Source organism: Typopeltis vanoorti, chromosome 1 (genome assembly GCF_054136105.1).
Source record: "Typopeltis vanoorti isolate ZY-2024b chromosome 1, IOZ_Tvanoo_1.0, whole genome shotgun sequence".
Classification (NCBI taxonomy): Eukaryota; Metazoa; Arthropoda; class Arachnida; order Uropygi; family Thelyphonidae; genus Typopeltis; species Typopeltis vanoorti.
Genome location: NC_143549.1, coordinates 185824168 through 185840974, shown reverse-complemented (window position 1 = coordinate 185840974; position 16807 = coordinate 185824168). Strand labels below are relative to the sequence as shown.

Sequence of the window (16807 nt, the reverse complement as noted above, 5' to 3'; positions counted from 1 at the left end):
ATAAATGCTTCTTTTAGCAGTAATTTACTGACCAGTTTCTCTTCCTCAATATTACCAAATTATTAAAGAAATAATTTTTTTCGTTTTCATTTCATTAATTGATGCAAAAAATAATAAAATAAATAAATAAATAAAATAAGAAAAGAACAGATTAAAAAAAAGAGGGGACTATGTTACAACTATATTTTCTTGCTCAACAAAAGTCAATACTTCTTGAGTATTATTTTACTCATGCTTTTACAAAAATTGTTTAGATAAATTAATTAATATTTAGAAGTTATTAAAATAAAAAATTAAGTTGAAAAATATTTTGGAAATTTTTTATACTTGACTGAAAACTTTTGGTTTAATACACAAACAATGGCTTTTATATAAAATTTTTGTATCGCATACTCCAATCATGTGGTTCAATATGAGCATGGGTTAGTCACCTCATTACCTTTAAAGATTTTTTTTTTTTTTAAACACCAGCTATAACTAATTTTGAAAAAGGCATACAAAACTGTAAAATGGCATGAAACTAATAATATTTAACAGGGAATAAATCACAGCCTCACTGATAAAAAATAATACCCACAAATGATATAAATGATAGTCACTGTAAAATTTAAAATAAAAAAAAAGTTTTTTGTGTAATAAAATCAAAAAATGTAAGTTAACAAAATAAGATTTCCCCTTAAAAAGCTACACAGGCTCTAAATAAAGCTTTCCATTTTCATCAATCTAGGTGTATATTTTATCTCTAACCAACCTCTCTAACACCTTCACCACTGACTTGTTGAACAATCAAGTCAAGTGCACGGCCAGATCCTCTGAACATAATCTGAACATCCATAATGTATATGGTGATTTCTCATTCAGCCTTATTAACATCAAACTTACTTAAAATTCTAAATACTTCACATTCCTGAATTATCAGTCTTCTGTCTTTATTCTTTTTTCTGCTAGACAAACAACTGTAGAATTCATGAATATGCTAATTTCTACTATCTCGCTATATCAGTCACTTTCCTAGCCCAATCCTTATACTCCAAGTGATGCTGAGGGGGTATCCCTTTCTTAATACATCCTCCACATCATCTTTTTCAGCAGTTCCTGCAAGATTCCATGACTCATCCTTTTCATCCCTAATTTATTTATCTTCTAAACTTAGGAATGTAATCTGACATCAAAATAAGCAAATGATTTTGAAGCAAGTCCCAGACACTGTCAATTTCTTTCCCCTTCAATTGATCAAGCCACAGTAAGTCATCAATTTGTTTTTGAATTCATTTACACTACTTGCACACACAATATCCAATGGCAATCCACTCCTCTGTGAAAGAAAAATCTAGCTCTAACCCCTTCTTGCCTGTATTCATTCTCAACCACCAAAGATGCTCTCTCTCATCCTTTCCCAACCCTCCATAAAATGAAAAATTCCATCTACAGAAATCCTGTATGACCCTTCCAGAAGTTTGCCTCAATCATATCACCCCTCTTTCTTCTGTTTACTAGTGTATGCAGTCTACAAATCCTCAATCTGTCTTCTTAATCAGTAATCCACAATCTTGATATCACTTTTAACACTCTCCTTTGCACTCTCTCTCTCTCCAGTATCAGAATCACCATGGAGACAAGACCTGTGCACTGTAGTCCAAGTGAGGTATTATCAAGGCCTTGCAAAGAGGCAAAATGACTTCCTTATCTTTAGATGTCAAGATTTGTTTCAGCATTGCAATTATTCTCCGAGTTGTATTTGTAATCTTTGCTTGGACTTCAACTTCCTATCTACTAAAACTCCAGGATCCCTAGCCTGATCAGTTTCTTATAATATAATCCCACCAATATAATATGACATTGGATATCTCATCACAAAGTGCTTAACTTTCAATGTACTAACATTATGCAGATAGCCATTTTAACATGCCCACAATTCCATCCTATTCAAATCATTCTGCAAATACTGCATATCAGCTGCATCTTGCTTACCCTGCCTATCTTTGCATCATCAGCACATAGCTGCATGTCTCCTGTCAAATTCTTCCCAATATCATGATTGAAGATTGAATAACAATGGACCAAAGACTGATCATTGTGGTATACCACTGGTTACCTTAAAGCTTTCAAACTCGCATCCCCCAACACACCACTTTTTTGATATCTGTCAGTCATCCATCTTCTTATCATGCCAATATTTTATAATCCAATCCCATATTCTCCAATTCATACAATAATCTTGCATGCTGTATTCTGTCAAAACCTTAGCAAAATGCCCTCCCCCTGAGAAAACAGGCAAAACAATGTTTTAGAAGCATTAAAATTACCAGGTTACTGTTGCTCCACTGTGGGATGTGTAGAGATCGGTGTTTAGAGCACTTATTATATGTGATCGTAATGCTGGAGATGTTATCAAGCTAATCAAGCTAGAACCATTTGCTCGGACCATTGTAGTCTCTCGACAGAATCATGTCAGCACCACTTTTTTACCCAATGGCTTTCCCCATTCACAAAATCAAAAGAACACTCTGTCCATCCTACCCAAACCCCTTCCCAAATACTATACACAAAAAATCTATTACTATTCCCTACATCCGGACATCTCAGAAACTATCTCATGAGTTTTAAAAAGATATGACATAGAGATATCTTTCAAACCATACTTAAAATTAGCTACCCTTATCTGCTCAGCAAAAAGATCCTCTCAATCTATATCTGCATTTCGTAAACTTTTTTAGTGATAGTGACACTTTTCATCTCAAAATATATTTATGGAACAGATATTCTTTTGCGACTACTTGGTTTTTAAATATAAAACATATTTAATGCCCAAATGCATTATATTTTTTGGGGAAAAAAATTAAATATACATATAAAAATTATAAAATCAGTTGAAAATTAAAGGTGTATTTTACATAAGAAAAGTTACATACATAGATACCACATGACTTATGATTTTTAAAAGACAAAAAATTAACTGCATTTTAATGGGATAGGTGTTTCTATGTCTTTGAATCACAAATTCTGGATTAGGTAAAATGCTGGAAAGCATTATACCTGAAATACGTTTTTTTAATTATTTTATTTTAATTAATAAAATATTTTTATTAATTAAATATTAATTAAAATAAAAATATATTCATTTTAATTAATACAATTTTTCTGGGAAAACACACTTACCAAAACCACATGATTTTTAAAAGAAAATAAATGCATCAAAAATTGATTTAATTAGATATAATTTAATTGATATAATTAGATTTCCAGCATTAAGCATAATGCTGAAAATCTAATTACATGTAATTATACCTTAAATTTCATTTTTTTAATTATTAATTACGATCTTCCAGGAATGCGTTAGGAATGCGTTAGCAGAGCTAATCTCAGATGGTATGGTCACTTAAATAGAATGGGAGAGGAAAGATTAGCAAAGCAAGTGTTCTCTGCCAGGTTGGCAGGAAAACGACCCAGAGGAAGACCAAGATATAGGTGGATTGATACGGTACAAAGTGCCTTAGACGATAGAAATATAAGATCTGATAATGTTGGAGTCTTGACAAGTAACAGACTGATTTGGAGGAAAATTGTAGATAGGAAGTTAGTAATGATGTAATTTTTTCATGTAGTACTGTCATATCCTGTACACCCCTTGAGGGTACATTGCAGGAATTTGATGATGATGATGATGATGAATTACGATCTTTCACAGAACACTAGTCACAAGGATAGTCTAAATCAGCATTTTGGGAAATGCTGATTTAGACTATCCTTGGAACTAAAATATCCCTTGCTCCTGCATACTTTCATATTCTTGATGAATACAAAGTACCATTAATCATTTTGGTGCACCAGACCATCCAGGGATATGAATTCACTGAATACAATGGAACAAACCCCTCCCTTTTATAAAGGAGTAGATATAAATTGTTGAGATTATTCTAGAATCTGCCACAGCAATATAAGATTCAACAAATCTGAAAAAATTTGACTAACTCACTTTACCAAAAATATTGGAGAGTTATTTTGAGACCTTGCAAGTTTCCATCACCACACCCAAGAGACGATGAAAGTTAGGACTTTTGGTTCCTATCTGTTATACTGTGTTAGTTGTATTTCTTTGTGCTCGTGAAGGTGCCTTGGTGACCAAAGCAAAATAGCTAAATATATTTAGTTAGCAATTATTATCTCCAGATGTGTTTTATCCATTGAACAGTACCAAGTAGAATCATTAGTTACATGTTAGTGTACTTGGAATGGTATAACTGCTTCCCATAGTAAATATCCTTAAAAACATCCTTAAAAGCAGAGCATCTCTGCAGCAATTGGTTTCCTTATGTTGCACTGAATATATTTAAAATTTCCAACAATTTTTTGAAATTCAAAACATGGGGCCTAATTTAATGCTTTATTTATATAAAGCAGTCTTTTTGAGATGAAGTATAGTAAGTTATAATTAGGAAGCGCTTCTTTCCTATTCTTTGAACTTATTTTACCATTTAATGTACACACTCGATGGGAAGTTACATTTTTTGATTTGCAAAAGTTATTCAAGAATGGAACGCTTTTAATAATTCCAGAACTAACTTCATAGAAAATATTTACTGTTCTTTATGATTTATTAACATATGCACACAAGAATATATATATAATCTGGTAAATACAGATATACCTAGGCAACCTTATGAGTCAAAAACATTTTTAAAAAAATATGACAAAAGATTGTTGTAATAAAAAAAAAATAATAATATGTACTAATTTAACTAACTTTTCCAATTCTTCATGAGAATGGGCAAATGTACAGTTGGCGCCACGTGGACAACTTCCTCTCTGCGTGAGATCTCGACACATACTAGTTTTGTATTTTGCATTAAGATTTTGTCTATCTTCTTGTAACTTTCGACTACCAAAATTATGAATGAATTCCACCAATCCTTTTACAACTAATCTTGCAGCTTCTAGAGCATTCTTTAAATCTTCCCATGAAGGAGGTGGAGCATCTTTTGGTAAAATTAAACGATGATTAGAGGCATCCTCACAATAATAAGAACATTGTATAATGTACTAACTTTTAGTTTCCTAATCTACATATTTAACAAAAGAAGTTCTGATATAGTAATAATATTTTTGGTTTACAGATCAAGTGTTGATCAATTTTATTAACTTAACCAACTAGTTTCGCCAAACTTTAACTTTTGGCGTCTTCAGGGCACTTACATATAGGCTGAAACAATCTCACAATTATGTGTAACTATAAAACTGACAACAATAACTGTAAAAAACTGACTAGAATAATTACAAATAAAATAGTATCGAACGTGCGTGTAACACGTATCGCGTGTACAAGATTAGCTAGATGTTGCTAAGGAACTTTCTGTAGTTAGTATTAAAGTTCATTTCTTTTGTTTTTAAAGATTTGATTAAGGTTTTCCATATCTCTGGGAGTATTAGGCCTTGATTTCTGTTAAGGTTGACAGTAGAACGGGCGACTGTGGCTGCTTCTTTGAAAATTCTTGAATGGTAATCTTCCTCTAAGTAAGGGGAACAACCTTTGTCCCACTCGATGACATGGTTGGTTGTAGAGAAATGAGACGATAGGCCAAAAATGTCCTGTCTGTTGTTTTTGACATAGCCAATGTGCTCTTTTTGCCTGATTTCAAGGCTTCTCGAAGTCTGTCCGATGTAACTAGATCCACACGAGCATGGAACATTATAAATCCAGCATATTTATAGAAAGGGTGGTTGTCTGTTGGAGATCTCAGTAGTTTACAAATAGATTCTACTGGTTTAAATGTTACTCTTATTTTGTGTTGTTTTGAGGAGGCTAGCGAGCTTGTAGGGGATGCCACTTACAAACAAAATTGCAATAGTTTTTATGTATAGAATATCTTTTTGTTCTTTCTGTGGTGGTTCAGAGAAAAGAACTTTATTGACTAGTCTTCTTGGATAGTCGTTCAAGTACAGATTGTTGGAAATTAATGTTAACTCATCTTGAAGGGTCTCATTGTCTGTTGTGATGCGAATCGCTCTCTTCTTTAATATGTGTACAATGCTGAGTTTATGTGAGATGTGGTGAGAGGAGCTGAAATGTAGGTAGCAACCTGTATTGGTCGGTTTTCTGTACACCGATAGATTTATACTGCCATTCAATTAGTTGTTTGATTAAGATGTCTAAAAACGGTAGTTGTTTTTCTCTTTCAAATTCCAGACTAAATTTAATAGAATGATGGAAGGAGATGATCTTTTTGAGAAAATCATATACGTCATCTTTGTTGTAGTTCCACACGATGAAAATATCATCCACATATCTGAACCAAATTTTAGGTTTGGGAATAATTTGGGATAGGAATTTATTTTCTAAGTCTTCCATAAAGAGGTCAGCACATGAAGGTGAGAGAGTGGGCTCCCCATTGCCAAGCCTGTTAATTGTTAGTAGATCTTATTTTTCCACAAAAAGTAGTTAGAATTTATGCAGTGAGCAAATCAATGAGGTTATATCTTGTGGGAACAAGGTACTTAAGATGTCAATGACCTCCACTACAGGAACGTTTGTAAAGAGAGAGGAGACATCTAGGCTGGCTAGAAGATCGTTATCCGATATGTTGATGTTTTTTAGCTTTTCCACAAATTGTTCGGAGTTTTTAACGTAACTCTCTGGGTTGTGGATGTGTTGTTATAAGAGTTTCAAGAGATGTTTTGACAATAAGTAGGTAGGAGAGTTTATTGCATCAACGATTGGGCATAAAGGAATACTATCTTTGTGCACTTTTGGAACGCCATAGAGTCTTGGAGTTAAAGGATGCATGGATTTTAGTTTTTTTAATCAAGTCTGTTGGCCAGTTGGATAAATTGCGTAGTAATTCATTGGTATCATGGTATTTTTTTTTAATGTCAGATCTTTCGTTAAAAGACGGCAAACGGACAAGTCAAATAGTAGATGGCTTACTTTGTCTCTCATAGTCCTTTAAGTTCAGTATTACAGTAGTTTCCTTTAAGTATCATGATGTCCTTGTTGTTTTTTAAATTACGAATAGTTCTTCTATCCAATGAGGAGAACTTTTGTTTTGCAGACTAGAGAGAGGAAAGTATTATACAACTTTTTAGTCTTAGATCATTTGCTGTGTGAGGCGGTAATAATGAGATTCCTTTTTCTAGACTACAGATAAATAGTAATGACATAATGATCTTCTAGCCAGCCTAGATGTCACCTCTCTCTTTACAAACATTCCTGTAGTGGAGGTTATTGACATCTTAAGTACCTTGTTCCCACAATATATAACCTCATTGTTTGCTCACTGCCTAAATTCGAACTACTTTTTGTGGAAAAATAAGATCTACCAACAATTAACAGGCTTGGCAATGGGGAGCCCACTCTCACCTTCATGTGCTGACCTCTTTATGGAAGACTTAGAAAATAAAATCTTATCCCAAATTATTCCCAAACCTAAAATTTGGTTCGGATATGTGGATGATATCTTCATCGTGTGGAACAACAACAAAGTTGACATATATGATTTTCTCAAAAAGATCAACTCCTTCCATCATTCTATTAAATTTATTCTGGAACTTGAAAGAGAAAAACAACTACCGTTTTTAGACATCTTAATCAAAAAACAAATTGATGGCAGGTTGCTACCTACATTTCAGCTCCTCTCACCACATCTTACATAAACTCAGCATTGTACACATGTTAAAGAAGAGAGCAATTCATATCACAACACACAATGAGATGAGTTAACATTAATTTCCAGCAATCTGTACTTGAACGGCTATCCAAGAAGACTAGTCAATAAAGTTTAATAAATTTAGTTTAATCCTTTATCCAAATGTGAGCAAACAAAGTTTGCGCCTGAAAGTATCTTCAGGACTGGGTTAAGGTGTAACAACACCAGGGCACTCCTTGCAAAGGTGGAGCAAGCTACCAACACTCCTATCTCAGTATCTCCCATAATGCAAAACACATCTCCTTGCAGATATGTCTAATATTATGCATTAAAGGAAGGGCCACAACCCAGACTAGTTTCGACCTTTATTGAGGTCTCTTCAGTGGGAGCCAGGCACAAGTGAAGATACCAGGCAGAAGCATTAGCAGATCATCTCTACCAAAAGGAGTTGCCAAATGGTGTACCACCCTTTTTTAATAAATTACTCTGGATTTAGAGAAAGATGTTAAAAGTTTATTTTTAACTTGGTTAGAGTATAATAAATTTAGTTTAATCCTTTATCCAAGTGTGAGCAAACAAAGTTTGCGCCTGAAAGTATCTTCAGGACTGGGGTAAGGTGGTACAACACCAGAACACTCCTTGCAAAGGTGGAGCAAGCTACCAACCAGCAATTATGGGAGATACTGAGATAGGTGTGTTGGTAGCTTGCTCCACCTTTGCAAGGAGTGTCCTGGTGTTGTACCACCTTACCCCAGTCCTGAAGATACTTTCAGGCGTAAACTTTGTTTGCTCACACTTGGATAAAGGATTAAACTAAATTTATTATACTCTATCCAAATGAAAAATAAACTTTCAACATCTTTCTCTAAATCAAGAGTAATTTATTAAAAAAGGGTGGCACACCATTTGGCAACTCCTATAGGTAGAGATAAGTGCTAATGCTTCTGCCTGATATCTCCACTTGGACCTGGCTCCCACTGAAGAGACCTCAATAAAGGTCGAAACTAGTCTGGGTTCTGACCCTTCCCTTAATGCATAACATTAGACATATCCGCAAGGAGATGTGTTTTGCATTATGGGAGATACTGAGATAGGAGTGTTGGTAGCTTGCTCCACCTTTGCATAGACTTAAGACTTAATAAACTAAATTTATTATACTCTAACCAAGTGAAAAATAAACTTTCAACAGTCAATAAAGTTCTTTTCTCTGAACCACCACAAAAAGAACAAAAAGATATTCGATATATAAAAACTATTGCTTAAGGGTCAAAGCTGTATAACTGAGAGGAGACCTCCACATAGCCTTTAAAGGAATGCGGAGAACCAACCAGGGCTTCTGACCTAATGTCCAATCCTCACCTTCTCGTGGTGCACCCTGTTGGGTATCTACTTTGATACTGAACGAACGAGGATGGGCTGGCAATTTGGGATTTAGCCGACCAAATTGTATTCTTATTGGTTAAACCAAAATAAAAAATGATGATACAACATGACAAAATTTCATGCCGGCTGGGGCGTCGCCCGGTTAAACAAGGCCCCTGTTGTTTTCGCCAGGGAACCAGGGCGAACAGCGAAAAGTCAGCTACTGGAACAAATCTGAAAACAAACCCCAACTCAACATCACCAGAGTTAAAGATCGGTACTATCAACGTAAGAAGCCTGAATGGCAAAGAAATGGAGCTAGCTGAGGAATTAGATAAGTACCAGATCGACATAATAGGGGTGACTGAAACAAAAAAGACCAAAACTGGTGAGATCTTTCTGAGCAATAAATACAAAATGTTATATTCAGGCAATAACAATCAAGGAAAAGAAGGAGTAGCCATAGTATTCAACACAAAATACGAGGCTAATCTTCTTGAATGGCAGTCAGTCTCAAGTAGAGTAATGTGGGCAAATATGAGAATGGGGAACTGGACAATGAGACTTATTTGTGCCTATGGTCCCACAGAAGGTTCTACTAAGGTAGAAGTGGAGGAATTTTTTGAGGCTTTAGAAAAAGCAACTGACACAATGAAAAAGGAAAAGTTGGTCCTTGTTGGGGGTCTAAATAGTAGAGTAGGAAATGATTGTGAGACATACAAAAATATTCTGGGAAAATTTGGAGAAAAGAGCAAAGCTAATAATAATGACAAATATCTGTTGGATTTCTGCTCAGGACATGGACTGGATATTACTAACACCATGTTCCAACATAAAAATGTGCACAAATTCACATGGAGAGAAGAGGCTGGGAATAAGAAAAGTCTCATTGACTATGTTATTGTTGATAGTGATGTTTTCTCCCTGGTGCAGGACACCAGAGTGTACAGAGGATTTGAAATTGGAAGTGATCACTATTTAGTCTTGAGCAGGATAAAATTGAATTTCATATTGAAAAGAATAACATGTAAGAAAGTTTTAAAGCGAATAAAAGTTGAGCAGCTCTCAGATGTAAAGTGTAGACTAAAATACAGAAATATTATTGAAAAGAAAATGAAAGAGTTTGAGAACAGGAATCAAACCTTGGAGATTCAGTGGCAAACTCTGAAGGAAACATTGATTGATTCTGCCAGAGAGGCATGTGGTGAGGTTGTGTGCAAAGATAAAAAAATCAGAACTCCCTGTTGGACACAGGAAGTTAAAGAGGCAGTGAAGGAAAAGAAGAAAGCATATCAAAAGTTCCTGGCAAATAAGTCAGCTTTTACTCTTACAGAATACAGAGACAAATGTAAGAAAGCTAAACAGTGTGTAAAACTAGCTAAATAAAAGGAATTAGAGATGATAAAGGTGAAATGAAAACAGGAGAAAAAGATATCCTTGAAGTATGGAGTAATTTCTTTGAAAAACTGCTAAATGAAACAAGCAGTGATGATAGCACAGTGATAAAAAACACTGACCAGGCATGCAGTCAGGAATACATATCCATACTTGAAGTAGAAAAAGCCATCAAAGGCTTGAAATGTGGAAAGGCAGCAGGAGTAGATGATATTCGACCAGAAATGCTGAAGTATGGTGGTATAAGAGTCTTACAGTGGCTGCACTGCATAGTTCAGAAAGCCTGGACAGAGGGACGAATTCCCGATGATTGGAGTAGAGCTCTCATAGTACCCATATATAAAAAGGGAAATAAAACTGAATGTGAGAATTACAGAGGTATTTCCCTACTGAGTGTTCCTGGCAAGATCTATGCAAGTATACTTGAGAAAGGGTTGAGAAGAATTGTGGAAGAAAAGCTTGGTGAAGAACAAACTGGATTCAGGCCAAATAGAGGCTGTCAGGATCAGATCTTCACTTTACGACAAATAGTCGAGAAAGCATGGGAATATAACAAAGATCTGTATTTAAGTTTTGTCGATTTGGAAAAGGCATATGACAAGGTGCCAAGAGAGAAGCTATTCAATACGCTGCAGTTATATGGTGTCAATGGGGCATTATATCAAGCAATACTTAGTCTTTATTTGAGTTGTGAGTCAGCAGTTAGAATTGAAGGAAGTACAGGAAGATGGTTTAATGTTAAATCTGGTGTGAGACAAGGATGTATATTATCCCCTCTGTTATTCATTATCTATATGGATCACATTATGAAGGAATGTGGTATTAAACCTGATATCAAAATTGGAGATGTTAATGTCAGCTCTTTGCTTTATGCGGATGATGTTATACTTCTAAATAAATCCGCTACAAGTCTGCAAGATTCTCTGACTAAATTGAATAGCTGTTGTAATAGATATGGTATGAAGGTCAGCAATAAAAAGACAAAGACAATGAAAATAGGCAGAATCATTGAAAATGTCAACTGTGTTGTGAATGGAACCTGTGGAACAAGTAAAACATTGCAGCTACTTAGGCACAATTTTTACTGAAGATGGTAAACTAAATATAGAAATAGACAACAGAATCAGCAAAGCTGGTATCGTGGGAAGTCAATTGAATAAATTCATATGGAATAAGAAAGAAATTAGTCGGAACACTAAATTAACTGTATACAAGACTGTGTTCAAACTAATTTTAACTTATGGATCTGAGAGCTGGGTCAGAAGTAAAACACTTGACCAAAGACTAGAGACCGCAGATATGAGAGTCCTGAGAAAGATTAGAGGTGTGATCAGATGGCATCAATGGCAATATCATATTAAAAATGAGGATATTAGGAAAGAACTTGACATTGTCAGCATCCAGGAATGCGTTAGCAGAGCTAATCTCAGATGGTATGGTCACTTAAATAGAATGGGAGAGGAAAGATTAGCAAAACAAGTGTTCTCTGCCAGGTTGGCAGGAAAACGACCCAGAGGAAGACCAAGATATAGGTGGATTGATACGGTACAAAGTGCCTTAGACGATAGGAATATAAGATCTGATAATGTTGGAGTCTTGACAAGTAACAGACTGATTTGGAGGAAAATTGTAGATAGGAAGTTAGTAATGATGTAATTTTTTCATGTAGTACTGTCATATCCTGTACACCCCTTGAGGGTACATGGCAGGAATTTGATGATGATGATGATGAAAAACTATTGCAATTCCGTTTGTAAGTGGCAACTCCTACAAGCTCGCCAGCCTCCTCAAAACAACACAAAATAAGAGTAACATTTAAACCAATAGAATCTATTCGTAAACTACTAAGATCACCAAAAGACAACCACCCTTTCTATAAACATGAGTTTAAAATATTACATGCTCGTGTGGATCTAGTTACATCGGACAGACTTCGAGAAGTCCTGAAATCAGGCAAAAAGAGCACACTGGCTATGTCAAAAACAACAGACAGGACATTTCTGGCCTATCGTCTCATTTCTCTACAACCAACCATGTCATCGAGTGGGACAAAAATTGTTCCCCTTACTTAGAGGAAGATTACCATTCAAGAATTTTCAAAGCAGCAGCCACAGTCGCCCGTTCTACTGTCAACCTTAACAGAAATCAAGGCCTAATACTCCCAGAGATATGGAAAACCTTAATCAAATCTTTAAAAACAAAAGAAATGAACTTTAATACAAACTACAGAAAGTTCCTTAGCAACAGCTAGCTAATCTTGTACATGCGATACGTGTTTCATGCACGTTCGATACTATTTTATTTGTAATTATTCTAGGCAGTTTTTTTACAGTTATTCTTGTCAGTTTTATAGTTACACATAATTGTGAGATTGTTTCAGCCTATATGTAAGTGCCCTGAAGACGCCAACAGTTAAAGTTTGGCGAAACTAGTTGGTTAAGTTAATAAAATTGATCAACACTTGATCTGTAAACAAAAAAAATATTATTACTAATTCTCAGGATCAAGAAAATAAACCTTCATTATAAATTCTGATATAAATTTTCAGCAAAATTAAATATCAATCTTAATATCAGAAATAAACCATACTGTATGGAATAAACTAAATAAGAAATATAATATTACATTTTTTTAATTATATTACTTAACTTAATCCTTTCTTTTAGTGTTGCACAGTGATCAGCATTCATTTTGGAAATTATGCACTTTACAACCTTGTTATAAATAACTATTTTTTATTTCCCGACGTTAAAACTTCATATCAAGGTTATCCTCTGGAGTATATACAAATATACAAGGACAAGCTGAGTTACATTTCACGCAGTAAGCTAAAGAAACAATGATTTGATCAATGGTTATTCTACTGGCATGAGCTCTTGTGAAAAAAAAAAAGATACAGATAAAATTAAAAATTAATTAAATATTTAGAAACTACATCAAAGCTAAATTCTATTTAAGATAACATGGGAGAACCATTCTTTCATATTGATAGTTTTCTTACAGTAATAATGTCCTTTTTTTAACATGACAGTTGTTATATTAGATTTAAGATTCTTAATTATCTACAGTCCTGTTTATAGTCAGCTCTTAGGATGAAAGGTTCCTTGGGTAGAATATGTGCCTTCCATATGCTTGGGATTTTTAGACCATCATTACTGTTCAGATTGGGGTCGTTGATAAGAATCTCACAGGCTTCCTTAAATTTGTGTTCATACCATGTTTTGGTGTGATGTAAATAATTGGCACTTTTCCAGTCAATTCTATGTAAAGTGGTCAGGGCATGATCAGAAAAGCCAGCTTCACCATAGTTATTATATTTAATGTGTCATTTGTTCCTTTTGTCTGATAGGAATTGTGCATCCTGTTTCTCCAATATATCGTAGATTACAGGTGCAATAAATACGATATACTCCAGGGTGGGCCAGTGGAGGGAGTGGGTCTTTGGATAAATTGAATAAGCCTTTTAATTTTGCAGGGGGTTTAAAGGTGGCCTTAAGGTTGTATTTCTGTAGTATTCTGTTTATTTTATCTGATGTCCCTTTAATGTAAGGAATGGTTATAGTTTTATTGTTGTCTGGTTTATCTTTGCTTTTTATTGAGGTCTTGTAGAGAATTTTATTAATGATGTTTCAGCTGTAACCATTTTATAGAAAAATATTGCTGATAACTTTAAATTCATCTTTCAGTGCTTGTTCATTGGAGCAAATCTTCAAAAGCCCTTGAAGATTTTTAGAGTATTAATGACACCTAATTTTTGTGCTCAGTGCTGGTAGGAGTTTATGTGTATATATTGGTCAGTATGTGTCAGTTTCTGGTAAACAGTGAAGGAAGACTGCCAGAAGGAAGACATGAGGAAAGTGTATCTAGAAATGGAAGTGTGTTCTGTTTTTCAATCTCAATTGTGAACTGTATACCACTGTATACCACCACATTCTCTGAGAAAGCGTTACTCAGAGAACAGATCCAAGCTACTAGAAAAAACTTGTCCGTTACTCAAAACTAGGTACAAAATATAAAATTTGAACTTTCAAGTTACTTGAACGCAGATATTTGGATTATCCTCGAAAAGATTACGGACAACACAGCGGGCCATATCCTTCAAACTAAGAAAGAAAATCTCATATCCAAATTTCATATACTAAAAGATCAACAAAACCAATGGACATATTTGAATTTCCCTGCAGTGAACGCTAACAACCAACCAGAAGCAAGAAACAACAGGAGTCACCAATCTCTTGCAGGTAACAGTAACATAGTTAACCTATCCAACCATGCCTTAAACAAAGATGAACTCTCGCTCCTCAGCAAAGGTCGAAATTTTGATGTAGCACCTAGATTGATGAACAAACTGGATTTTATTTGTAATAATAAAAGAGGCTTAAGATTCATCCCAAATACCATAGAAGATAAAATACGTTTAGAAACTGCCAACATTTTAAATATAAATTATAAGAAAACAATAACAAGCAACTTAACGAAACACGAATTAACAGCAGTGAAATCATTAAAATCAAATCTGAACATCATAACTAGAGCTGATAAAGGAAGTGCCACCATTATTCTAAACCGAACCACATATTTAGAAAAAATGAATCTGCTAGTCTCGGACAATAATATATACCAACATGTTAACTACGACCCAACCAATAGAATAAAAAAGAAAACCGAGAAACTACTTAAATCAATTACTACATGGCCTGAAGATACAGTCAAAAAATTACTTCCACACTATGCTAGTCCTGAAAGAATTTACAGTCTACCTAAGATACACAAACAAAACACACCACTCGAGTTGATAGTCGAAGGTACAGACAGCCCGAATTATCACCTAGAGATTAGCGCCAAGAAATTAGCTGCACACTCAAGGAGTTGGTAGGTCATTTCCTCTCCTATATCAGAAACACACAACACTTCATAAACATAATCAAAGACATTACATTAGAAAAAGATAATTTATTAGTCAGTTTTGACGTCTCAGCCCTATTCAGGAATGTCCCAATCAATGATACAATCCTTCTTTTACAGAACAAATTCCCTCCAGATATCATGGTGATCTTTGCACATTTATTACGTTCTGATTATGTTGTATGGCAAAACGCTTTCTACCTACAAAAAGAAGGCACAGTCATGGGCTCGGCATTATCCCCCCTATTGATAACTTTTATATGGAACATTTTGAGCAACATTCTCTAGATTCCTCTCCTTTAAAACCCGAAGTCTGGCTTAGATACGTTGACGATGTTTCGCGATCTAGCCCGATGGCCGCCAGACACTAGACACTTTTCTTAGCCACCTAAACAAACAACACAAACAGTTCACAACTGAGATCGAAAAACAGAACACACTTCCATTTCTAGATACACTCGTCACATGTCATCCTTCAGGCAGTCTTTCCTTCACTGTTTACCGAAAACTGACACTTAATGCCCAACATACACATAAACTCCTACCACACCAAACACAAAACTAGGTGTCATTAATACCTAGCCTGGTTGGCCGAGTGGTTAACATATCCATTTTTCAACCAAAAGGCTGCGGGTTCGAATCCCGCTGTGGAATGGATGTTTGTGATTGTCTGTGGAAATACTAGTGGTGGTCGACAATAGCATTGGCTTAGTTGCAGTCAGTTTGTGATTGAATAAGGGAGACGGAGTTGTAGAGCAGGTGACCTCCCTCGATGAGTCACTGGACTCCCTGAAGGTGTCAAATAATAATAATACTCTAAAAACAGGACTTTGAAGATCTGCTCCAATGAACAAGCACTGAAAGACGAATTTAAAGTTTTCAGCAATACTTTTCTAAAAAATGGTTAGTCAAAACACCATTAACAAAATTCTCTACAAGCCTTCAACAAAAAAACAAAGATAAACCAGACTAAATAAAAAAAAAGATAAACCATCATCAAATTTCTGCTATGTACCCTCAAAGGGTGTACAGGATATGATAGTACTACATGAAAAATTTACATCATTACTAACTTCCTATCTACAATTTTCCTCCAAATCAATCTGTTACTTGTCAAGACTCCAACATTATCAAACCTTATATTTCTATCGTCTAAGGCACTTTGTATTGTATCAATCCATCTATATCTTGGCCTTCCTCTGGGTGGTTTTCCTGCCGACCTGGCAGAGAACACTTGTTTTCTAATCTTTCCTTGCCCATTCTGTTTAAGTGACCATACCACCTGAGATTAGCTCTGCTAACGCATTCCTGGGTGCTGACAATGTCAAGTTCTTTCCTAATATCCTCATTTTTAATATGATATTGCCATTGATGCCATCTGTTTGATGCCTCTAATCGTTCTCAGAACTCTCATATCTGCAGTCTCTCTAGTCTTTGGCCAAATGTTTTACTTCTGACCCAGCTCTCAGATCCATAAGTTAAAACTGATTTGAACACTGTCTTGT

General features: G+C 35.0%; 1 protein-coding gene across 1 annotated transcript in view; it reads right to left on the bottom strand.

Annotated features, from left to right (window-relative positions):
• roq (RING finger and CCCH-type zinc finger domain-containing protein roquin) overlaps positions 1-16807 on the bottom strand; it is a 504568-nt gene that overhangs the window by 352403 nt on the left and 135358 nt on the right. The window contains exon 6 of the mRNA XM_090405434.1: positions 4745-4976. Within this exon, the coding sequence (XP_090261560.1) occupies positions 4745-4976 (232 nt within the window). The remainder of the gene's footprint in view (positions 1-4744; positions 4977-16807) is intronic.